We start from the raw sequence: 25,534 nt of genomic DNA, 5'->3' as shown, positions 1-25,534 counted from the left end.
AGAGAGAAGCAGCACGCTTTCAGGGAAAATGATAAAACGTCAAATTTAAAAATGTTTATGCACTCATCTGCTAACCCATGGGATCTCAAACTTTTCCTATCCAAGATAGCTGCCTGTAGCAGCAAATCCTCATACTATACACACATGCCAAATCATTTTGGGGGTCCTTCACATGAAATGGTTTTAGCACCACTGACATAGAAACCTTAGAAGGATTTGAAATATTCAAAAATAGCAGATCTACAAGCTTGCAGCGCGGCACTCGGTGCAGCGTTGTGAGCTTGTAGATCTGCTATTTTTCCATAGTTAAAGCACAAAATGTGAGTGAATCCAGGGCCCAGAATGTGGTGCGACACCCCTGCACTCACCAGGAGAAAGGAGTAACCGGTCCAGAGGCTCCTCCAGCCGGGCGGACAGGCGGGAGGCACGTGGTCCTGGCTGTGAACCGCCACCGCTGGCGAGGACGTCTCACACACCACACAGCGGCTGATGTGGGAGCTGATCTCCCTGCCGGAGAAGGGCATCATGGGTATGGGCGCGGTGGTGGAGAGCCAGTAGGACTTGTCGTTGCGGCTGGAGTAGTGGCAGGCACCCGTGTTGCAGTAGGAGAAGGGCATGGTGGAGAAGACGGGCAGGCAGGAGCCAGCCTGGCCTGTAGGGAAAGCAGGAGGCGGGAGGGGAAGCAGAGGGGGATGGAGTTGATAAGTTCTAAGTACATTGGGTGTCGTTGTGTGAAATGCGATGCGGCAGAGAAATGCACTTCCACAGATGTCACTGAAATAAGTTTTTGAACTGCGTGTTATAATCGGCCATTGTTTCACACAGACACACAGACACCCACTAGAAATGTTCATATCACAATTATTGTGACAAAATAAATCAAAATTCATTATCCGATCTGATCGTCTATTTTTTGGCAAAGACATTTGATAGAGAGTGAACAAAAGACTGAATCAAGTACGTATATTACAAGTACATTTTACCAAGAGGTTTTATGTGGTACCGGATTTGCAGCTGAGCAAATAAAAGGTGAATTGATCCCAGTGCATGACGGAGGACATAAATTGAATCTCCACGATACGATTATCGTGAGTGTTTTTTATCACAATAAATGATAATATTGCTTATCATCTCATCCCTAACACACACACACACACACAAAACTTTGATGGCTTCATACAGGAACAACCTTACCTAGGTCCTGTGTGTGAGCCTTCTCCTGACCCTCCAGGTACACCAGACTATAGCCAGTCCAGAGCTGAGTGCTGCCCTGAGGGCACAGGGGCACCACGACCGACTGGCTGTGAATGACCAGCAGGAAGCCTGGGCTCACTGGCCCCCTCCGGCCGGGCTCACCTGCCTCTCCTGGAGGTCCTGGTCGACCTGGAGGATGACAAGAGAGCACAGGTGAGGCCAAACAGAGAGGGGGGGTGTAAAGGCAGAGAGAGAGAGCGGGGAGCGGGGTATAGTGGAAAAGAAAGATGATGATGAAAGAGAGAGTAATGACAGGATGTTGAAAATAAAGAAGTATAACAAGAGACAGCTATAATAGGTCCACTCTATGTCCAAATATGGAGACGAGTTAAATCAAAGTACTGATGTCATACTGTATATCATAGATTACTGAGGCTTACTGGGCTAGTTAGGGAAAGTTAGCTGAAACTTTGACCAATCTGGGAACTAAATGCTTACCAATAGCTTTCTTCACAAAATACAGTATACTGTAGATATCTGTATCTGTCAGTCCTTGTCCCTTTTATACCCATTTATGGAGAGTCCCCTTTCATGCCCATATATGGAGATATCTGTATGTCAGTCCTTGTCACTTATATGCCCACGTGGAGTTCCCTGATGATGTCATTGGTATATGACCACATATTGTTTGGTGATGCCATGACGACACATTGCAGCATTCGGAGCTACTTATATGGTTATGGCCTACTCATGGTGACTGACATGAGTGTGATTTCATAGATTACTGACATCATAGACTGGGGTCCTAGAAGTTAACCCTCTAAGTAAGCTATACAGTTCCTTCACGATGGACAAAGTATTCTATGCCGACTCCGGGGCTTCTCAAGAGCGCAAAGTTCACGGAATGTTAAAGCTTTACTACGGAATGAATGAGGGGGGAAAGGCCACGGGTAGACCAGAGATCGATGGGCAGCACTTTGACCCTGAGGATTATTTCAACAAGCTTAGAAGAGAATGTTCACTGGGAGAACTAATGGACCAGGAGAGCTGCTTGGTAAAGCAGATCCGTGCCTTGGAGAGTGACATGCAGTCTCTGGTGTACGAAAACTACAATAAGATCATATCTGCTACAGACATGATAGAAAAGATGAGTAACGACTTCAACAAGATGATGGAAGGTGAAATGGATTGCCTCTCTGCCAACATGGCTGCTATCACAGAGATCAGTGAACGCATCATTGGCACAATTCAAGACCAGCAGCACACAGATAAAACACAACTGACAGGCATTCACACTCATCTTGGGAAGTAGTACCTAGCTGCTTGTGTTCTACCTGGACCAGCCTGACAGACATGAGGGCCTTGCCATGACACGTCTCATGGTGACTGACTGGCGCTTCACTGTTCTATATCCAAATGTCGTTTTCATCCTTAGTTTGGTGATTTGAGTAAAGCACATACATGCACACATTTGAAAGTTCATAAATAAACTAAATGGGGGTTCAGGACAGATGTACACCATAATAGTATCTCTGTCAGGCCTTGTCCTTCTATGCCCATATATGGAGATCTCTGTGTGTGTCAGTCCTTGTCCCTTTATGCCCGTATATGGAGATAGAACAAGGACGCCAGCACTCACTTTAGAAGCCGCAAACAAATGGACGTTTTGGCCCAGCAGGCCTTCCTCAGCGTGTAACTCGTATATGGAGATCCCTGATGTCATCAGTATATGCCCATATATGGAGATCTCTGTATTTGTCAGTCCGTGTCCCTTTTATGCCCATATATGGAGATCCCTGTTCATCAGTATTTACCCATATATAGACATGCGAAATGTCTATATATGGGGATATGCCCATATATAGACATGCTGCTGATATGCCCATATATAGATATCTGTATCTGTCAGTCCATGTCCCATTTATGCCCATAGATGGAGATCTCTGTAGTGTCAGTCCTTGTCCCTTATATGCCCAGTTTACAGTTTAGACATTTAGCAGACCCTCTTAATCCAGGGTGATTTACAATAAATAGCAAGATAATACATCAATACTATATAGTATAGTAATGTAAGGAAAAAACAAAAAACAGAACAAAAAAAGGTAGGTAGACCAAGCACCTATTCGGTAAACACGTTATACAAAAAAAAAAAAAAAAAGATCAGTTGGCGGAGCTTAAGTGCATATGCCAGGAGGCCAGTGAGGAGAGAGTTACAGTACAATAAGGCTCAAGTGTTTAAAACCAAGAAAAGTTATATAATATTGATATATTGCCCATCCATACTGGCAGTCCACAATTAAAGACTGAGGCCTTCCATGTTGAGCAGTGCAATTGAGAGTTCTGTGCTATCCACAGTATGACATACTTGGCAGCCATTGACATTTGTGTATCAAAGTCTCTATACTCCACCATCCAGATAATGATTGGTTTCAGTGACTGTGTAGTCTTTTCAAACTACTAATTAAAAAAGGGACAGCTTTCTAGCATCAATTGCCAAAAAAGAAAAGAAAAAGATCTTGAATATGAAAACAATAAAGAGAGTGAATTAAATAACTGTGGCATAAAAAGGCTAAATGTTTCTTAAAATAAACATATTAATCTCGTCACTCCACATGGGTGATTTAGGTGATCACCAAAAGAAGTCTGGGTTTCCGAGGCTAGGTGATTGGTAATGAAGGTACAGAGGTGGATAAACCTACATGCAAACACAGGCTATGTGCCAAGTTCTGTGTTATGTACCGAATTCAGAGCCAATCCCAATGGTATTTGTATTAAAATTAAAAGTTGTAGTGTGGCTCTGGAATTGCCCACTGGCATGGCCTCTTTAAGGCCATAACATGAAGCTTGTCCTCCAATGAAAAGAGCTGTTCTTGCACAGCTTGTGGATTCAAACTGTGATGAGTTTCTGTTTGGATTGCTTATCTGCGTCCAGCCTGGACAACTTGGTTGTGTCCTGCTTTGGAAGGCCATACAGGTAGATGGACACACACACCAGCGAGGCTCCAGAGGCAAAAGTGACTGTTATCTCTAGGCCAAACAAAAGGACCGAAGCCACGGTTGAGAGAACGATGGCAGCCGCGGCAGAGAAGCCCTTCATGATGTTGTCTGTGTACTTGACAACCACCGACGTATACAGTCCCCCCACACTGGCCAGGACTACTACGAACCACACCCATGGTGTGTAACCAAAGAAGAAGCCTTTCACGAGGACCTTGTCACCCTCTGTCATGTAAACGCCGGCAAGGGTGACCACGATGCCGGACAGGTACATCTGGATGTTCCTCACCCACAGGGACGTATCTGAGCTCTTCAGTACCTTCTCAAAGTACACGCCTGCAAATCCAGAACACAGGACAGCAACAGCGATGGCTACAAACCCAACAAAAGGGTTTTGCTCAACCTCGACCCCAGGGACTTCTGCAGGTTTCCACTGGACAAGGGTCACACCTCCGCAAAGCATGAAGACAGAGAACCACTGCAGTCGGCTGAGTGAGCGGCCCAGCATGAGGAGTGTACACAAGGCTGTGCATGGGATCTTCAACTGGTACGTCACCTGATACACAGCTGCATCTAGGTTGCTCAGGGCCAGAAAGGCCATGTTATTCTGAACTGCATACACAATGGCAGGAACGCTCAGTTTCAGCAGCTCTCTGGGACTTCTGAATACATGCTCCACAAGGGAGTTCTTCAGCCCGCTTGGACTACCTGTTTCCTTTGCCAGCATCCCAAGGCTCAGTATTAACTTAATGACTTCAGTGATGCACACTGCAGTAGTAGAGAAGTACAACTCTGATGATATAGTCCTTGTGTATCGCAGTGCCACTGTGTAGGTTGCTGCCACTACTGTCATTACTGACAAGCAGTATAATTTGAACACAACACTCACAGGTTCGTTAGCCATTGTTGTTTTATTGTTGTTTGTCTGAGTTGCAACATATTCTTGGCACATCCTCATCTGTGCTCTGTGTTCACCCGTGTTGGTCCATGCCCATGTGGAGTTCCCTGATGATGCCATCGGTATATGCCCATATATTGTTTGGTGATGCCATGATGACACATTGAGGTTAGCCAACACACTCCATTTTTGGGGCGTAGCTGCATTCGGAGCTACTTATATGGTTATGGCCTCTCATGGTGACATGAGTGTGATGTCAGAGGTTCATGTGACATGCGTGTCCGTCTGTCCTCCCTTAAGCTAATTTTACTAGGAATTATTGACAGAATATAACTCAGTCAAACCCAGTGCAAGATGTATAATTTAATTCATGGATTCTTTAAACATTTTACTTTATCCTTATATACTGTACTTCAATTAAGGTTTATCTTATGATGTCTCACCCTCAGCACCAATAAATCCACGCGGACCTTCGTTTCCCCTGTCTCCAACAGGACCATCATAACCAGGGGGTCCTGGTGTCCCATCGAGGCCTCGAGAACCCACAGGACCCTTCAAACCTGACATAAGGATAAACACACACGCAAATACATAAGACAAAAACACACACTACTGTGCATGAACATGATAATAATACATTCCAATACATACTCAAAGTCAAGATAAGCACCAAGCACCAATCAAATAAGTTTCTTCCCAACACACGCACGCACACACTGTATGAAAACACTCGTTTTTACTGTATGACTCACCTCTTGGACCTGCAATCCCTGGAAGACCCTGGTTGCCAGGATAACCATCGGGTCCTGGATTACCAGTTGGTCCGGGTTGTCCCAAAGGGGCGGGCCGTGGTGGGTGGAATGCTGAATCTCCTGGGAGACCTTTGACACCTAGGGAAAGAGATGAGTTAAACTATCATAACAGACCTACAATGATGTATAATATATAACCATATGAACCCTAGCATCCCTTTTCTGGGGTAAACATTCAGTGAAAAGAGCAGATTGGGTATTTTTATTTATTTAGTGTAGAGGAAATTAAAGTAGAGGAAGGATAAGAGGGGGACTCCCATCATCTTCACATAAGTACAAGGCTTAAAGGTGATACACCATGACATTTCACTTTTCCTATTTTAAAACCTTTTTTTGGGGTCCCACTAGCACCTTCTATCCTCACAAAGTCCCATTTCTGACCGTTGTGTCTTTCTCTGGTTTTGAGAAGGTGAAGGTTAAAAGTATCCCACGGGTTCTCAAAACAGGCTGTTCAAGATTTGCTGCCGATTGTGACGTCATCTGCCGATTGTGACGTCATCACAAAAAAAAACTAAAAAAAAAAAAAAAAAAATCAAAAAGATTTTTTTTTTCAAAAAAAAATTTTTTTCCAAAAGGATTTTGGGGGGGTGGCGCAGTTCAGGCCAAAGGTGGTACTGCAGCTGAAATGCTCTGAGAGCCATTCAAAAATTCAAAAATGAGAGAGGCTCTCTATTCAGGAGTGGTAATTTAGCCTCAAACCTTTTGAAAAAACGTTTTTGGGACATAAACAATATGACATAAATACTTTTTAAATGCATGGTGTATCACCTTTAAGTGGTTAATACACAAAAATTACATTTTGTTTTGAAAGGCACTACAGTATGTAATTTAAAAATCTAAATTAGTATACCTCTTCAGAGCATGTGAAAAGAACTGCACGTGCATTAACAAGTTGGTACTGTATCATCCAGCACTTTCAATGCTACACATGCGCTGGAGAAGCGCTAGTGGCTTAGAGATTCTGCCTGATGAACAAAAACCTAAAATCTCTCCTGGCCAAGGGGGAATTCCCCTTTACGCTAGTGGCTAAGATGTTGGCTTTCCTCACAGGAGACCAGGGTTCGAATCCCGGATGTGACACATGTATGGTGAATAATCTGCACGACCTGTTCTTTTATGTCCCTTAAAATATCTACAATATCTTTGTCACAATATTGGCCCAAAGCAGCACCACTCACCCTTTTCTCCAGGAAAGCCTTTATCTCCTTTGCGGCCCCTAAATCCAGGGTTACCTCTTTGACCTCTACGTCCTTCAGGACCTCTGGGACCGGAGGGACCTCTTTCACCTGTCAAAATAAAGCAGTGTTAAATTAACCCTTACTTTAAAGGGTTAAATTGCACAGAGCACAGGCATTTTCTTCCATAGGCCGCCATTCTTATTTTGAAGTGCTGGAAGGAGATTGCGCTGATTTTTCGTCACTTTACTTCAACTTTCACTAGGAACAAGTTCCGGGGCAGTGTGTAAACGATGGGGAAGATGGATACCTCCATGCGTGTGCTAGTTAGCAAGTAACCATGCCAGCCTTGGGATCAAAATGTATTTTTTCGAGTAAATGAAGTCTAAAGATTGCAAGATCAATGGTTTTCTATGGAAGCGCTTCACTTTGCGTGCACGCCAACGTGCAATGTAAACAAATCGCGGACATTACCGATGCCAGTTGGATAGCCCGGACCGCAAGGTAAGCCCTGCCAACTTTACTGTATACTGTATATATCGCGCCTATACCCGGGATCAGCACTCCGGACATCGGTAAATATTTCCCGAGTATATGCGGGATCGGCATTTAATGAGTTAAGTAATTTAATTAAGCACTTTTACTCAAGTAATGTACTTTCATTTTCACTTTACTTGGTTAATTAAGACTGAAAACAAAAACATAATCGTCTGGAAACCTCATTATGTCCAAAACTGTTACTTTTCAGCTATAAAAAAATAGCAAAAGTAGCAAATCGACAAGCTATAAATTTCAGGGATCCACAAGCGGATCTGCTACTTCTGATGCATTTGTGTGATGCTACTGTATATAGTATCATGGGGCAAAATAGCTGAATGGTTAGGGAGCCAGCCTGGGGAACCAGAGCCCCTGGTTGTCCCTGGTTCAATTCCAGGCCAGGGGGAACCAGAGCCCCTGGTTGTCCCTGGTTCAATTCCAGGCCAGGGGGAACCAGAGCCCCTGACTGGCAAGACTCTTAACCCCTAATTGCTCACACGCTCCCTGTGAGCAGCGAATCAGCTGGGTTGGGCTGAAAATACAGATGTTCCCCCTCGGGAGGAAGTAGGTAACTATTATGATCAAGAAGGGCATTCGTTTACGAAAAAATAAAGTTAGAATATGGCGGTTTCTGCATGTACATGTCGTGTACCTCTGGGTCCTGGAAAGCCTCGGCCATTTGCGGGTCCATGCGGTCCCGGGTAACCTCTCTCTCCCTTACGGCCTGGTAATCCAGGGAGGCCAGGTGGTCCTGTGTCTCCGTAGGCGTAGCATTTATTAGCTGTAATTAGGCCTGGCTCACCGGGAGGGCCTACACACAAGCACACACGTACAGACATAGACATTCGGATTAAATAATTTCTAATGTATGTACTCCAAAAGGATTATGTAAAGGTACAGACACACAAGGACAGCACACAAAGTCAAACGTTTACTTTAGTTTAAACACGTACACACAGTAACAAACCCAATGACTCCTTATATAACTCACTTACAGTATGTAACTAAAGTATACAGATGTAATCTGAGTTATATTAACACTGCAGATTTTACTGTTCAGACCTGGGGGTCCGGGGGGCCCCTCGTATCCGGGGTCTCCACTGGGGCCTTTCTCTGACCTGCTGCATTCTCTGCCTGGGGAGCCAGGCTCTCCGGGATAGCCTGGGGCACCTGAGAGAGCAATACAAAATAAGTAACATTTAACCTGTCAACATGTCCAGGAGAGTAAAATATCAAAACCAAGAAAAGAGGAAGAGTACAGCAAAATGAGTGCGATAATATGAAGCCATAACCGCATAGTACTTACAGTATAACTCAAATGAATTTGTACTGTACATCACGTGGTACCAGTGGAAAGCAGGGTCAAATCCTGTGTTTCCATAAAATCCCACCCAGTGTGAGGTGAGTGGTGCCTTTGATTGAGTTCATTGATTCTGGAGTCAAGCACAGGAGTTGTATTACCCATCCTTCCTGGCCTGTGTGTGTGTGTGTGTGTGTGTGTGTGCGTGCGTGCGTGCGTGCGTGCGTGCGTGCGTGCGTGCGTGCGTGCGTGCGTGCGTGCGTGCGTGTAAAAATGGTCAGTCAACGACTAATTAGAGAATAGATTAGGCTGCCGAAGAATACGACACCCCGGCTGCTGCTGTTGTTGCCGTATTCAAACAAATCCGTACTCATACACATCTGTACTCATACACATCCAGTACTTACAAATAATATATAATAATAATAATATATAATAATACTTACAAAATACAAAAACACTCAAATGTTGGAGCGGCAGTTACCGCTCAAAAATAACAAAACCTTCAGATGCTCTTTATATATTTGATACAGGATTATAACAATGCTCTACAGCAGTGGTTCTCAATCTGTTTTGGCTGCAGTACCCCCTTAAACTGATTTCCGAGGCCAAGTACCCCCTTCCTCTGACTGCAGCAAAATTTACATCAAAGTTTCAATGCCAATAAATTAAAAATAAAACAGCATAATGGCAAATAAACATTGCTTTCTATTCAATAACAGTTACTAGTCAAGTAACAGATGTAATTTGGTTTAGAATGTACAGATGAGCAGGTTCACACCATCTCTGTCAATGTTTTATCATTAACCATAACAGTAAAATGCATATTCCCATTTTCTACTTTTGCTCACGTACCCCCTGCAGTACCCCCGCGTACCCCCATTTGAGAACCACCACTCTACAGTACCTGGGTAGCCTGGTGGGCCCCTGGGGCCTTTGGGTCCGGGGAAGGTGATACCTCCTGGTCCAGGGGGTCCACGTCGACCTTTGCCCCCAGGAAAACCAGCTGGACCCGGTGGGCCACGGCTATCTATTCCTGGACATAAAAGAACATAAGTACATATAAATTGTCTATTCTATTCTGTTCTGTTCTAATTGTATTATGTTACATTTCAATTGATGTTCTTCAAATATCGTGCTTTGCATATTAACCACTTATTAAACTATATGTTATAAGTACTTCATTGTACAATGGAGTGCAGGCCAAAAACAGACAATCTACAAGCTCACAACGTGTCGCAACGTGGCGCGTTGTGAGCTTGTACAGTAGATTGGCTGTTTTTGAAAATATTTCAACATTTTCACAAATGTATTAACAATCTTTAAAACGTCCACCTGTAATGACATCCCCAAAGTACGAATGCCAGATGAAAGTCAAATCATGTTGAATTAATTAGCACACTTACACTGTGACACAATCGCTTGTGGTTTGACAGGATCGCTTAGTAATTAAAACAGGGTACCTTTCAAACTGCAACTAATGTACAAAGTACTGTAACTCATAACTCCCCTGTACTGTACCTCTAGCTCCTTTCATCCCTTTGGGGCCTGTCAGCCCATTCAGTCCATCCAGACCTGGTGATCCAGGAATCCCTATGATGACAGTGCAAATATGTCACATAAACAAGCAACATGTGTTCTACCCTCACCCTCACACTACCCTCTGTTCGTCAGACTTCTTATTTTCCCTCACTTTTCTTTTCAGTCTGTCCATGGTCCTATTTGACATATTTTCCAAGTGTCACCAATTTTGTAGGCAAGTCAGGAAGTGACTCCAGTATTACAATTGAAACCACTAGCAGCAGCCATGACTGGAATTAAATAAATAATATATGATAGGAATTAATAAAATACATACAGTACAATGTAGCTTCAGTGTTAGTTTATGCAGGACACAGGAGTCTTGCCCCGCCCAGCTGTAGACAGCTGTCAGTCAGCTCTTTTTCCATTCCTCATTCACATATCAGCTGCAATCATCATCATACTCCAATCAAAGCACTCATTCAGTAGGGAAGGCCCCTTTAAATACGGCTTGCTTTCTCTTTCTGCTTGGTTCGGAACATTCGCTGCTAGCTGCCTCCTCCTCCACCCCAGCCTCCACCTTTGCACGACCAGTCTAGCTAAGCTCAAATACTTGTGATTGTCTGACTAAGTTACATGCCAATGTATTGCTAAGTTAAAATACCTGTGATCTTGACTGACTAAGTTACATGTCATGTATTGCTATTGTTCTGCTATTGTATCCCTATCGGGGGTCTTGCTTAGCGTTCCCTGATTTTGCTTAGCATGCTCAAATAGATGCACACAATTCAGGGTACATCTCCGAGCCCTTCAAGTGCCAGGATTAACTGTATTCCATTTAGGCAATAAATGGTTATACCTACTTTGACGTGAATGTTCCTGACTAAAATGGAAATAAATACAATGAAAAGCTATTTAAAACATGTATTTAACATCTACAGCAGGGGTAGGCAACCTTAGGCACGGGTGCCAACATTGGCACAGGGGAGGGTGATCACTGGCACACTGGCAGAAGTGTGAGAGAGAGGATTTATATTTAAAAATCTAATATTGTTTTGAACATGTTCAATTAAATTAAGTTGCCTAATTTGCAGGAAAAAACATCCTGCACATAATTCTACATTCATTAAAATTCTGAATTTTGACTGGGGAGGGAGTCGGGGAGATAGGTGGGTTATTGCTCTGAGTCTAATGATCATTATAACTGACAATCAAAATATATACCGGTAGGGGTTGACATGGCACACTGACTATCTAGAAAATACAAACATGGCTCTTCATTTAAAAAAGGTTGCTGACCCCTGATCTACAGTAAGAGACATACAGTAGGTGAGGGGGTGCGTCTCTGTGTGTCTGAGTACCTTTATGTCCAGGAGGGCCCGGTGGGCCAGGTGGGCCGTGACGGCCAAGAAGGTCACCTGGAATACCTGGAAAACCTGGACGACCTGATGCACCCCGAGGACCAGGCAGTCCTGCTCACACGCACACACATGCACACGCACACGCACACACACACACACACACACACACACACACACACACACACACACACACACACACACACACACACACACACACACACAGGGCAAAACTGGAAGTTAGCAAAACAATAACTGAAATAATATGTCTGACTAATAATAGCACTGCAGAAACAGAAATGAGAACATCACATACATGACTTGTAACGTAATGAATCACAGGTGTAGCAACATTGCCCTGAGTACATACAGTATAGCTGAACATACAGACAGAGGTGCAGACAGAAATTGCACAGATTAAGTCATTGGTGGATTGTTCTCAACCTGTCTGCAGGAGCATGGCTTGATCCCATGGACAACCGCCTGCTTGCAACCTCACCTCTATCTTCAGCACCCTGGACAGTGCCTCTGAGCACAGTCCTGACAAGCAGTACACACTACAGATTGTACTGTTCAATTAGTCCCTCTACTTTGTACAGTAGGTCAGTGGTTCACTTCTGAACATCAGTTCCATGATTATAGTCATCATTATACCTATATATACACCTTCATATGACGTGCCCCATGCGATCATAGCCTATCTACAAGCTTCTAAAGCATCACATCACAATGCTTTTTAGATGGTCTATTTTTGGCACAGGACAACATCACAAGACTAAAGGTCAATACATGCTTCTTCCGACGTCTCCTTCCTTCGCTTCGGACAGGCTTTCCAAACTAAGTAGTTCAGAAAGTCAAGACATCTGGGGTGCAGGAGTTCCCATCAGAGGTTCTGAATGACGTCAATTTGTAGTTCTATCATCTCCTATTCCAAAGACGTCGGAAGGAGCATGTTTTGACCTCAAGTCTAAATCAGGCTTTAGATATTACAGTACCTGGTCCTCCCGGCCTTCCTGGGTTGCCAGCAATCCCTGGTTGTCCTATATATCCAGGGATTCCCATGGGTCCAGGGTTCCCTGGGTCTCCAGGTGACCCAACAGGTGCTAGAGGGATAGGAAAAAGGTTATGGCTCATAACAGTTTGTTGTCCTGTTTCAGGATTGCGCAAATTGCATTAGTACTGTATACTGTATATTGTACTAGAATATGATATCAATGGTAAGGACGAAAGGGGTCATCCATGCTTGATGTAGGCCTATGTGCGGCTCTATATAGCTTTCAATCAATGTTCATTTTGATCCCTATTCTGATAACTCACCATCACACCCTGGATGAAGGGAAATGTGCCAGTGACATGCACAATAGACAAGAACATGCAAAACATAAACATCAAAAGATTAGTTCACATAAAACAATGAGCACAAACATCTGATGTTCTCATTCATTTACTAAAATGTGAGTGAAATAGTGTTAAAACACATGATCAGTGTCAAAATATGTGTCATCATGGGTTTCTGTGTGTACATGCATCTAGCTTTGTGAAATGTCATTCTTGATTCATGTGAAACAGTAATCAACAGTTTGACATGCACTGTCATAATCTTAGAGATGAACATACAGTACTAAAGATTATATATTTTAAGATGTAAATAAGAATTTGTTTAGTTTTCCTGGTTAAATAAAGGTAATAAACTCACTTGTGCCTCCGCTGTCCCCTGGCTCCCCTTTGGGCCCTGGTAGACCAGGCTGCTGTCCAAATGATTCACCAGGGTCACCTGGGAATTTGATTGAATCATTACTTTGTGTTCTGACTAGTAATTACCTCCCTCCGCTAGGGCTGTCACAATTATTACATAATCGTCTAATCGCAATTATTTGACATAATCGCAAATATTTTGTCATAATCGTCATAATCGTGAATGTTGAAAAATGTTCATACATTTACACACATTTTCAGAAATAGTGGAAATAGCAGATCTACAAGCTCACAACGCGTCGCGATGCGACGCGTTGTGAGCTTGTAGATCGGCTATTTCCACTATCAATGTCGTTTTTTTCTAAGTAGAAAGTTGTCAAATATGTCAGTAATTTCTTTGTATATGTAAGTTATGTGTCATATCTGCCATGTGCAACTTCAAAGCCTAAAAGCCAAACAGAAATGTAATTGTCAACGACAAAAACACAATTAAATCGTTAATCGCAATTATTTGAGTAACAATTAATCGTCATGTAAAATGTCATATCGTGACAGCCCTACCCTCCGCCATGGAGATTATGTTTTCACTTGACTATCTGTTTATCTGTTTTGTCAGTTTTGCACAAAGCTTGGTGAAGGGTTGGTTGTAGGCAGAGGAAGAACTGATTAACTTTCCACACTGATTGACCAAAAGTGTTGGTAAATCAATGCACACGTTTATCATGGGGTCAAGCAACAATTGGCAGCAGTAACTTCTTGTCCAGGTTAACTGCTACTTTGGTGGTGGACTGTGCTCTAGTGAGCACGTTCTATTTTTACATTAAATTCAAATGTGGCTTCCTGAGAAATCTTAAATGAGAGGGCAGCTGCTAGCGCAATAAAGTGCAATACAGTTATTGAAAAGATCACGTTTTGATGTGATCTTTCTACCAAGACATTTTGGTATATACCTGACCTGAGTACCCCCCGCTCTTATTCATACAGTATTTACTATTTACGTATTGAAAAGTGTTTTACCTGGGCGCTTCAAATATACTACCCAAAGAAAGATACTGGAGCACTCATTGTCAAGTCTGCAGGTTTATTGCAGGGGATGACTGAATGACCTTCTGTCAAATGTCTTCCTCAGTGTCAAAACCTAAAGACAGCTACTTTACTGTACTGTATGTCTTTAGCTCTCACTATATTTCCTGCATCGATTTATTGGTCATTGTCCTTAGACCATGAACTAGGATTAAGAAGAACCTTTGTCAGCTGTTACTGGTCTTTTGTGCCTCACCTTTAGCCCCTGATAATCCAGGGTGTCCTGGGTGACCATGAGGTCCTGTAGGCCCTGGGTCCCCCTGAAACAGAAATAAGCACTTTACAGGTACAATATCTCAGTTTAAACACTATCATAAAGTTGCCCTTTAGGCAACTTTCTCATAGTGTTTAAAGAACTGTGCCTTAATACCGTGTCATTTTCTTGACACAAGAAGACAATATGACAATACCAGTTCTCCAGGTTGTCCAGAGTATCCATGTGGTCCGATGAATCCTTTCAGTCCTGGGGGTCCAGGAGTGCCCAATACCCCTGGCCGGCCTGGAAGACCAGGTGAGCCCTTCCATCCTAATATACCAGGCACTCCATCAGGCCCTGGGTCACCTTGTAGTCCTCTTGGTCCCTTTAAGCCTGTTAAAGACAAAAATATTTAAAATGTTATTGATGAAGTTGCCATAATAAAAGAAAACAATTAAGAATCAAAAGTTAGCACTTTCAGAACTCGTGAGCGAACACAGAGAACTGATCTCTTTCATGTTCAAGTTGAAACAATTTCTTTGTCTGAAGGGCAGAGCTCATCAATGTCTCTTCAAACCAATATGAGAAAGGCGGGACTGAACCGCGCTGCACCAATGCCAAAATAATCTAGTTTGTATATATTGAGTCCACTAATGCCTTCACCACTGGATCTTTTAGCCAAATCTTGCATTATCTTCATTTAATATTTCAGAAGTAGTGCAGCGTTTAAAATCTTACAGTCTGAATCTTTAACCACTTCCAACCTGACGTACATATTTTGGGCATTTCATTATAGATCAATATTTTCCAAAAATGCGGAAATATCTGCTCTACAAGCTAAGTCACTTACAGTTGACTGAGACTGTATGAATCAGCTCTGTACAGCGTACTTGATTGGCATGCTATCAGCTTCACGAAACGGACCTAAAGAATTTGATTTGGATTTTTATCAATGGGCGATTTATTGGAGCTTTACATTCTTTATTCTCTATTTTGTTGATAACTACCGGCATGTTTCTGCTGCATCTACTTAGGCTACTATAATTTACAAATCCACCCCTGTGGAATGACGTCTGTTACCTTGGGGTCCCGGGTTTCCCGGTGGTCCACGCTGTCCTGGCAGTCCAGGGTATGAAGTTGCATTTATCCCTGCAGGTGCTAACCCTGGTGGTCCTGCAAGACCGGGACGGCCTGGGCGGGCAAGAGAATTGTGATGAATGAGAATGCAGTCATTGAAAAGATCAAAGATGTTTTGGTATACTGTACACTTGGCCTCAGTTATATTAATTGTGCCTCTCTTATTCATACAGTGTGTATCTAGTCTGGTCTACAGTGTGTATCTAGTCTGGTCTCATGAAGATCTGTTTCACAAAATAAATATCAATATCAGTCTATTGTTATTTTGTTTGGATCCTATTCCTAAGTCATGATACTGTATATGGTGGACGAGACTCATTTTTAAATCCTGCTTATGGGTGGATAACTGGTAAATGTAAATTCCAGTCAAACCATTTCAAACCATAGTTAGGAGGACTAACTACACAGGGCCTAACCTTTGGAGAACAACTGTGAGTAGAGTTACCTTTAACACCAGGCAGTCCTGGGTCTCCTGGGTCACCGTGCCGCCCAGTGAAACCTCTCTCCCCCGGCCTCCCGCTGGGTCCATTAGGTCCAGGGTGACCTGGTAAACCTCTGGCTCCAGCCCTGCCAGGAAGCCCCCGTTCACCTGGGCAGACAGAAATCAAAGACACATTCTGATTTCAAGCAAGAAGACGCACTGGGAGATGACCAGATACTGTAGCACGTTGACTACATAGTCAGACAATTTGTAAAAAGACAACTTGAACCGTAGCATGAACTTGGGATATTTTTAGGGAGGAGAGTTGGTGTAGACTAGAGAAAATATTAGAGGACCAATACAACAGATCAGACCCATAGACTCGGCTCGGCAGTGTTTAGCCATTAGCTTACTATGAGCTAGGGAGCGCTCCATTGTAGTCACTTGGACAGGGCGTTTATCGTGGGCTTGCCCAGGCCTTACGGCCTGGGCATAAATATAACGATTGCATTCACCACGGCTTCGTGGCCTGCGGCGCTCGGGGGCGAAGAGCAGGACCAAGGTCCGCTGGCCTTCGCGCCGCTTGCAATGTCGTGGACAATCGAGCGGCTCCGCCTGGAGGACGTTGTTGTGGCGACCGCTTGTTCCGCCCCGTGCCGCACGACGAGTGCTCCGTTTCTCGACCGTACTGTTTCTCTATCTCTATCAAACCGTGACATATATATTAAGGCTGGGACTTTAACTGATTAATTGCGATTAATTAATTACAGAAAATTAACGCGATTAAAAAAATGTACGCATTTTAATTGCACATAGTTTTTGCACCACAGAACCTTCAGTTTCGGGCATACCGATCATAGCGATGCACCAACCAAGAAGAGACAACAAACGCAAAGGGAGAAGTAGCCGATCAGAGTGCTTTGTTTGGCCCAGTGGATGCGAAATTTAGGTTTCAAAAACTCACTCGTTGATTCACTCGTACAACAAAATGTGTTTTACTTGAAAAAAAATGCTTCTCAGGTCAAATATCGATGTGCGATTAAAATGCGATTAATTGCGATTAATTAATCACAGAGCCTGTAATTAATTAGATTAAAATTTTTAATCGCATCCCAGCCCTAATATATATATATATATATATATATATATATATATATATATATATATAGAGAGAGAGAGAGAGAGAGAGAGAGAGAGAGAGAAAGGATAGCCCCGCCCCCAGCTATTCATTTCAATGCAAGTTGCTCAGTGGCGTTTTGAAGCGCCAAGGAAGTAGGTGAATCCAGGTGCATTGTGGGGGAAATTGGCACATTTTGGTACGTTGAGACGTAATTACGTCACGACCGTCACAATTGTCAAACGACGTCCATTGAACCCCATTGTAGACCCCAGCGGCGCACTCTTTTACTCCTGCTGTTCCAGCTTTGGCCAGTAGGGGCCGGCTGCTTTAACTTTATACCGTGGTTCTGGGGGCTTGATCAGGCCCCACTCAATTAAGTATTAGTTTACCTACTAGTATAGAGGGTTAAGAAAGGCCCGTTTCTTACCTTTGTATCCTGGTACGAAACTGGCAAAGCCAGGGTCTCCAGGTAGTCCACTGACACCTATGGATCCATCTGATGCTGGTAGTCCAGGAGGGCCAGGAAGACCTTTTGGCCCCCTCGGTCCATGGCCTGGTGGGCCCATATCTCCCCTATAACCCCTCTGACCACGGTAACCTATGCCAAAATATCACAAGACTTAAAGGTGATACACCATGCATTTAAAAAGTATTTATGTGATATTGTTTATGTCCCAAAAACGTTTTTCAAAAGGTTTGAGGCTAAATTACCACTCCTGAATAGAGAGCCTCTCTCATTTTTGAATGGCTCTCAGAGCATTTTCAGCTGCAGTACCACCTTTGGCCTGAACTGCGCACCCCCCCCCTCCACCTTCCCAAAACCAGAGAAAGACACAACGGTCAGTAATGGGACTTTGTGAGGATAGAGGGTGCTAGTGGGACCCCAAAAAAAGGTTTTAAAATAGGAAAAGTGAAATTTCATGGTGTATCACCTTTAAGAGTCTAAAAGTGATGTGAACCAACTACTGCTACCATTCTGGGAGCAAAATAAAATACAAAAGGCTATTATTAATGGCAGAATTGGGACAGGATCACACTTATTTTAAACCACAAAAGCTTTAAAGTGAAATTAATTAAAGTTGTACCATGTAACTTTTTTTATAAAACAAATCTTAAAATTGTCCTAACTGTTAAATCGCTAAAGTTTTAGAACACCCACTCCGTTATTTTCAGCTTCTGAAGCCTTCTCTTTATATGTTTTCTATGATCCTGGCCGTGGACCGGATTTCGCGCAAAATTGACGTAATCTGCATCATCTGTATACGTTGTGTATACGTTGCCCAATCACATCGCCGATCATGCACACATGGTACACTACCGGCCAATCACAGCGCATCTTGAAGTGGGGTCGCCATATTTGTAGTCGCCCGTGTGTCTCTTTACTCAAAAGGTAATCTCGCCTACCAGGCAGGGTGAAGTAGTCCGTTTCTCCGGAATGCCTGAACGCACAGGAACCAGGGACCCCTCCAAAGATAGCTCTCGGCGTTGTGGAGGCAGACGCGGGGGTGTGAAGGTACGAAAAACGGGCGAAAGACGCGAACGCGACCGCGGTTTGCTATATGGCTACTGACCACTAGTTGAGAATCTTACACAGTATAGCTTTAAATAATGTCATGGCAATTAAGCCAGTCATTTCCTTATAGCTGTTGTTTTATACCAAAGTATTGGATGGACGGATGGATGGACAGCCAAAAAGCTTACATTATACTCGGTGTGTATGCGGTGTGGTTGCCAGCAAGTGATGCGTTGTCATCAAACAACACCGTCAAGTGATGAAGTATAAATGAAGCTTTTCTAGGGCAAATACTCAATGACAGGAAGGCGTTCATTTTGTATGGTGACTTCACGGTTGAATATACTGTATATTACAATACTTGGGAACTTACAAGAAACATACATGTATAGATAGTCCTTTGAGGCTTGTCACCACTGTGTTTTGTCCCAGTGGTTTGTCCTCTGTTCCCACATGCTCACCTGGTATTCCATTTGGTCCTGGATTTCCTGGAGGTCCGGGTGGGCCATGAATCCCTGCCAGATCACACACAGTACAGGGTGGTCCGGGGGGACCAGTGAAGCCGGGGTCACCAAAGGATCCTGGCTGGCCTTTCGGACCCGGTCCGCCTGGTAGGCCCAGTCCTCCTGCATGGGACCATATTGTTATACAGTTAGTGTTGCTGAGCTGAGGGTCTTTATTAGTCAATTTAAAATGTGATTTTACAAACTTGCCCGTATACCTTTAAGACCTGAGCCTGAGTCTTCTAAATCCTAACAGTTTTCTGAAAGACATACTTATGTTTCAATGTGCTCAAACTGGCCGAGGACTCCCATCTCAAAATATTTTGTGCCAGGGACACCCAGAAGAAAAGATTTGAGTTAAAAATATTCAAAGATTTGCACAAATTTTGGAAAATAGCAGATCTACAGTACCAAGTCGTAGCGTGAGCTATGCTAGTTTTGAATAGCCAAAGTATAAAATATTTAAATAACGCCTCTCCCGGTTGTGTGTGTGTGTGTGTGTGTGTGTGTGTGTGTGTGTGTGTGTGTGTGTGTGTGTGTGTGTGTGTGTGTGTGTGTGTGTGTGTGTGTGTGTGTGTACGTGTGTGTGCGTGTGAAACTTAAGGACATGAACCTGGTAAGCCCGGGGTTCCAGGAATGCCAGGGAATCCTTTCCTCCCTGCAGCCCCAGGGAGGCCAGGTTCTCCGGGAGCGCCAGGACTGGCATTACGGGGATCTCCTGGCTCACCCTTCCTCCCTGGGGGGCCTCCTATCCCAGGAGAGCCTGGAGGTCCTTCCAGACTGACTCCAAAGCCACCAGGGTCACCTGACTCTCCAGGATAACCTCTTGGTCCTATAATAATAATATTAATAATAATAATAAACTTTAATTGTAAAGCAACTTTCAGGACAGAAATGAAGCACAAAGTGCTTAACAGAAAAAGTACACATGATTAACAATAAAGCAGAAAAAAAAAAAACTTAAAACAACATTAAAAACATCAATAAGGACTACCATAAAAACAAAACATTTTCAGAACAGTGCGGACATGAATAACAGCACAGGGATTTAAAAAAATCAGTAAAAGCAAGAGTGAAGAAATAGATTTGAGCTTTTTGAGTCTTAGGCGTAATGGGAGTTTATTCCAAGCTATTGGCCCGTAGAAGCAGAATGCTGCTTCTCTATGACAATTAATACAGGCAATGAAACAGACTGGGAATCACTCAAACTGTCTGCAATTCTGTATAACAAAATGTACCTCAGGGAAATAACACAATTTACATGGATCATACTGGATACAGTATATAGCCGTGTGGAAAAAGCTGTGCCGGTCTTACCTGGGGGTCCAATCCCTCCAAATCCCCCATCATCTCCTTTTATGCCTTTAGGTCCTGGGTAGCCAGAAGCCCCTGCCACGCCTGGTATGCCTGGTACACCTGGAATACCTGACAATGGCAACAACAACTGATTAGCATTAGATGGAAGTCTGGTGAAGACTGGTTCTCTGTAGAAACATGTTGGTTTTAAATCAATTGAGTCATGTTAATAAAATATATTTTTTTCTACCATCTACTTTGGACTGTGTCAAGAACAGGCTCTTCTTTGGACTTATTTTTTAATAGATTGGTATTATCAAATAGTCTTGTCTTAAGAGTTCTAAACCAGCATGTCACATATTTAAATACAAAACTATACAAAAAGTTAGAAATATACATACATACATTTGGAGAATAATATATCGTTTTGGCTAACTCCTTCCTCTCTTACAGCTGTTAAAATGGGTTTGAAATGCATCCAAACATGCATCGATCTATTAACACTTTGCAAGCCACAGGGAGCCCCTTAATATTAAAACCAGAATATACCGGACATCTGAGCAAGGAGTCTCAGCCGCGCCGTCTTTTACCGTACTTTGTCATTAAAAACGAAATAAATGATTTTTATCCGAAAATCGGCGATCGTCTAACCTTCCCTAGTCACCACTCGTCCATCGATAGCGCATGGCTCGTCTGACATGAAGCAGAAGTGACGTCAGGTCCATTCCTTCCAGAGGCTTCCTAGCAGCCACCCATTTACTGTTTATACGTTCGTGCTAGTACAGCAGGAGTGCTGCGGGCTATGCGAGCGAAACTGTTCATATCTACTCTTGAGACATCCGTGGATTATTTGAGCCGACATTTACGTGAACGGATCGCGCACGCGAAACGCACGGGGATAAGATGCGTCGGCCGAAACCCCCACTCTAAGCCAATGCAGATTGAAGAATTTCACTGGGAACTGTGGTGAGTATAGAACGGGGATCGCGGGGATGAAGACCACGTGATATAGCGCTGGATGTCTGGTAAAATGAATGCGGTTCAGATCATAATATAATAATAGAAATTTCACGGCTAATCTACAACAAGCCATTCTATTTCGGCTAGCAAAGTGTTAATGAGTGATGAATACTAATGATCAGACCATACACATTTACCTGGCACACCGCCTTCTCCTTTTGGTCCAGGTGGTCCAGGCAGGATTTCATGACAGCAATTCTCAGTTTCACCTGTACAAACAAAGACAGTACATCTTTCAAGCGTGAGAATACTTAATATGATGGGAAGTCACAGTGAACGTACACTAAGCCATCATGATTTTTATTTACCTTGTCACCTCCCCACAAAAGATCACAAACAAAAATAAAGGCAAAAAAACAAAACAAACAACGTATGCTATACTTGAATCTTACTCATGAAGTCTCCGAAACACAAGGTTAGCGAGTGCTAAACTGAAACTCTAAATATAATTTGATTATCGCACTGACCTGGAGGGCCTGGTCTCCCAGGATTCCCAGGGAACCCTGGTATACCTGGATCTCCCTGGACCCCCGCTGGCCCCTGAGGTCCTGGGGCACCAGGACCCGGAGGACCTGCAAGCCCTGGATACCCTTTGGGACCAACAGCTCCTGGGAATCCCTTTGGACCAGAAGTCGGATCATACACTCCTTCAAACCCATCACCCTGCAAGGAACACATGACCAAGGATGACAACCACTTCCAATGAAACTTAAGCAATACAAGACATGCACACTCGCGCGCACACACACACCCAAGCACACACGCAAGCACGTACGCACGCACGCATGTCACACACAAACACAGACACAGACACAGACACAGACACACACACACACACACACACACACACCGGGAGTCCAGGATCTCCTACAGGGCCCGGGAGTCCATCAAGTCCTGGGCTGCCCGTAGCTCCAGGTGGACCTGCATACCCGGGGCTTCCAGGGTCACCTCTGACACCTGCGTATAAAATAAACACCATTAAACATTAGAAATGCTATAGGCATTATAGTACTGACGATAAGGTGCTGGTTAAGACTTGACAGAACATAACCGTTATGGTGCGTACCGTGCGTTGCATGCGGGTCTCCTTTGTGACCCTTCACTCCCTGGCGGCCTGGAATTCCTGCGTAACCCTGCATGTCAATATAAGGTCATCAATCATACTATAGCACAGTTGGTCGTTCATACCAATAACTCTCCCAATAAGCATCATAATATACTGTAAGCTGGCAGCAAAGAGCATGTGATGCATTATTGGAAAACACATAGAATATGCCCTTAGTGGCCGTAGCCACAGAAAGTTATGTCTTTTGGCAAAATAGCACTTTGGATATCATGTCCAGAATGCCTTTTTTTCTCCCCAATTTATCCGTTATGCCGATTGTTTCCTCCCCACACACATTTCTGTGTTGTCACAGCTGTTGTATCCTACTGACTCATTAGCCAGTGAGGAGCCCCCATCGGGAGGACGTAGAGCCTTCGTCCTACTCATCCCGCCCCAACACTCCCTGCTGGCAGGTGCCGCCCCCCCCCCCCCCCCCCCCCCCAGCCTGTAGGATTACGTGCAGTGACAATTATCACCCTCTCCGCCCTCTATACATACATACAGTACATTCGGCTTCCCTCCCCCAAACACGGGCCAATTGTGTTTGTATAGACGCTCGACCAGAATGCTTCTTACTAAGAGAGCCTTGAACATTGTGTCATCGTTATTAGCAAAATAGCCTAGCTGAAATATTAAACGGACGTCTCATGGTTGTGGTAACGATTCAAAATCAGATCATAATTGACAGGGTTGTCAAGACACAGTCAGGAGAATAAAACGTGATATTGATGGAGCACCAATGAGGCTCTGCCAAAAACGCTGGCTGCTCGTCCCTGGAAGGAGGATCGCATATTTACCATAGAGATGCATGGCAGAAAGGCGCTGGTACGGATCAAAAAACACTTTCTGTGGATACGACCCCGTATAGATGTTTAGGTATTCCACTTACAGTATAAAGGCATTATATTGTACCTTGTTTACTTAGCTCTTGTCTCATTTCTGTAGATGTGTACAGTAACACTCCTCTAGCATTCATCAACATTTGATGTCAGGAATACTTTTTACATTTAATTTGGGTCTTAATTAGAGACAGGCCCGCCAGGATTCAATGGCTTAGGGGGCCGTGAACTTAAAGGGGAATACCACTCATTTTCAACATTGAACTATGTCATTAAAGGGATATTTCACTTTCAAAAAAACTTTTGGTAACTTTATCGTCTAATCAGGCTTTTCTGAACACCCGGAATAGTTTTTAATTTGCTTGATTCAATATTTAGATATTTGATGTAAATGTTACCAGGCCCTCCAGGCCCAGGGCCTCTCCCCACACACACACATTGTAACTTAAAAGTCCATTTTAACCATGATAGATTCATTAAAAACACCCATTATATTTTTTCTGGTGACTCATACTACCCTCCTAATACGTGAGCAGGCCGTGTTTTTTCGATAACTTTTTTCATTTATTTTTAATAATAATTTATACTGTATTTAATTTTTTCCATTTTCCCAAATAATTATTAAAAATAAATGAAAAAAGGTTATGGATAAAACACAGCCTGCTCACGTATTAGGAGGGTAGTATGAGTCACCAGGAAAAAAATGTGTTTTTAATGAAACTATCATGGTTAAAATGAAGTTTTAAGTTACAATGGATGTGTGTGGGGAGAAAAGCCCTTAAGGTGTTTCCCTGTTGAAAGTGGAATATCCCTTTAATATACCTTGGAGTTGTTGTGTTGAAATAAGAAAAGATTCCACCCCTTCTGTGTTGCCTAGAACTGAAGGATTCATTATGTGGTTATGCTTGCAAAGTATGACGAGATTGATGACATCATCAAAGTGTACTTTGCAAGCCAAACCCCACAATCAATCCTCCTTTTACTCTTTATTCAAATGCATTCTCCATTGTTTACGAGATCTTATCTCATCTTACTCCTGGTCCTCTTGGGCCAATGGCTCCTCTCACTCCTGGATCGCCCTTTTGGCCTTGGATTCCAGGGAACCCATTGGATCCTGGGGGTCCAGGGTAACCGGCTGGGCCAGGCTGTCCCTCTCCCCCTGTCCCTGTACATTCACAAGCACCAGGGCACCCTGGAGCCAGGAGGACACAAAGATGAGCACACACACACACACACACACACACACACACACGCACACGCACACGCACACGCACACGCACACACACACACACACACACACACACACACACACACACACACACACACGTACGAGCACGCAAGCACGCCACACACACATACAGCAGAGTTCAGTGAGGCAGTAGTGCTCAGTGTCCACTTATGTTGCTCTAAGTGCTTAAACCAAACAAGAACAAACTAATACACACATTAATCAGGGTTCCCACACATTTTTACCAACGAATTTCCAAAACTTTTCCAAAACCTTTCCAGAATATTTAACCCAATTTCCAAGACTATATTATAACAATAATTCCACTCGCTTACTTCTATACGCAATGCCTAAAGACAGGTAGTGTATGCCAGTGATTCTCAACCTTTTCAGGCCGTGACCTCAGAAATAATCATATTTTAACTGGGGACCCCGGCACTGACAAGCGCTAAGTTGAGGAATTTTGTATAACACGGTTCTATTGTGAAAATAGCCGAAAGTATCCGATCTACATGAGCATGTAGATCTGCTATTTTCACAATTTCTTCCTCTAATATTTGACAATTTGGCCAATGTTTAATTTGTC

The 25,534-nt window shown here is 43.5% G+C and overlaps 2 protein-coding genes across 2 annotated transcripts in view; both read right to left on the bottom strand.

Annotated features, from left to right (window-relative positions):
* LOC308285054 (uncharacterized protein) overlaps positions 1–25,534 on the bottom strand; it is a gene marked incomplete at both ends in the record, with an annotated part of 40,707 nt that overhangs the window by 270 nt on the left and 14,903 nt on the right. Inside the window, 23 exons of the mRNA XM_080725772.1 lie at positions 369–652; positions 1,195–1,383; positions 5,533–5,641; positions 5,842–5,979; positions 7,080–7,187; positions 8,255–8,424; positions 8,676–8,783; positions 9,821–9,949; positions 10,435–10,506; positions 11,796–11,906; positions 12,237–12,332; positions 12,788–12,895; positions 13,489–13,566; positions 14,767–14,830; positions 16,320–16,492; positions 17,872–18,042; positions 19,419–19,583; positions 20,074–20,292; positions 20,778–20,885; positions 21,914–21,985; positions 22,244–22,439; positions 22,627–22,726; positions 24,788–24,912. Of these exons, the coding sequence (XP_080581898.1) occupies positions 369–652; positions 1,195–1,383; positions 5,533–5,641; positions 5,842–5,979; positions 7,080–7,187; positions 8,255–8,424; positions 8,676–8,783; positions 9,821–9,949; positions 10,435–10,506; positions 11,796–11,906; positions 12,237–12,332; positions 12,788–12,895; positions 13,489–13,566; positions 14,767–14,830; positions 16,320–16,492; positions 17,872–18,042; positions 19,419–19,583; positions 20,074–20,292; positions 20,778–20,885; positions 21,914–21,985; positions 22,244–22,439; positions 22,627–22,726; positions 24,788–24,912 (3,093 nt within the window). The remainder of the gene's footprint in view (positions 1–368; positions 653–1,194; positions 1,384–5,532; positions 5,642–5,841; positions 5,980–7,079; positions 7,188–8,254; positions 8,425–8,675; positions 8,784–9,820; positions 9,950–10,434; positions 10,507–11,795; positions 11,907–12,236; positions 12,333–12,787; positions 12,896–13,488; positions 13,567–14,766; positions 14,831–16,319; positions 16,493–17,871; positions 18,043–19,418; positions 19,584–20,073; positions 20,293–20,777; positions 20,886–21,913; positions 21,986–22,243; positions 22,440–22,626; positions 22,727–24,787; positions 24,913–25,534) is intronic.
* On the bottom strand, positions 4,082–5,095 carry LOC308285779 (CMP-sialic acid transporter-like; the record flags this gene model as incomplete). The annotated part of the gene is made up of 1 exon (XM_080726645.1): positions 4,082–5,095. The coding sequence occupies one exon, from the start codon at positions 5,093–5,095 to the stop codon at positions 4,082–4,084; it is 1,014 nt and encodes a 337-aa protein (XP_080582771.1).

Source organism: Nannobrachium achirus (assembly GCF_963921795.1).
Source record: "Nannobrachium achirus genome assembly, chromosome: 5".
Lineage (NCBI taxonomy): Eukaryota > Metazoa > Chordata > Actinopteri > Myctophiformes > Myctophidae > Nannobrachium > Nannobrachium achirus.
Note: the sequence above shows the minus strand (reverse complement) of the source record. Positions and strands in the feature narration are given on the sequence as shown.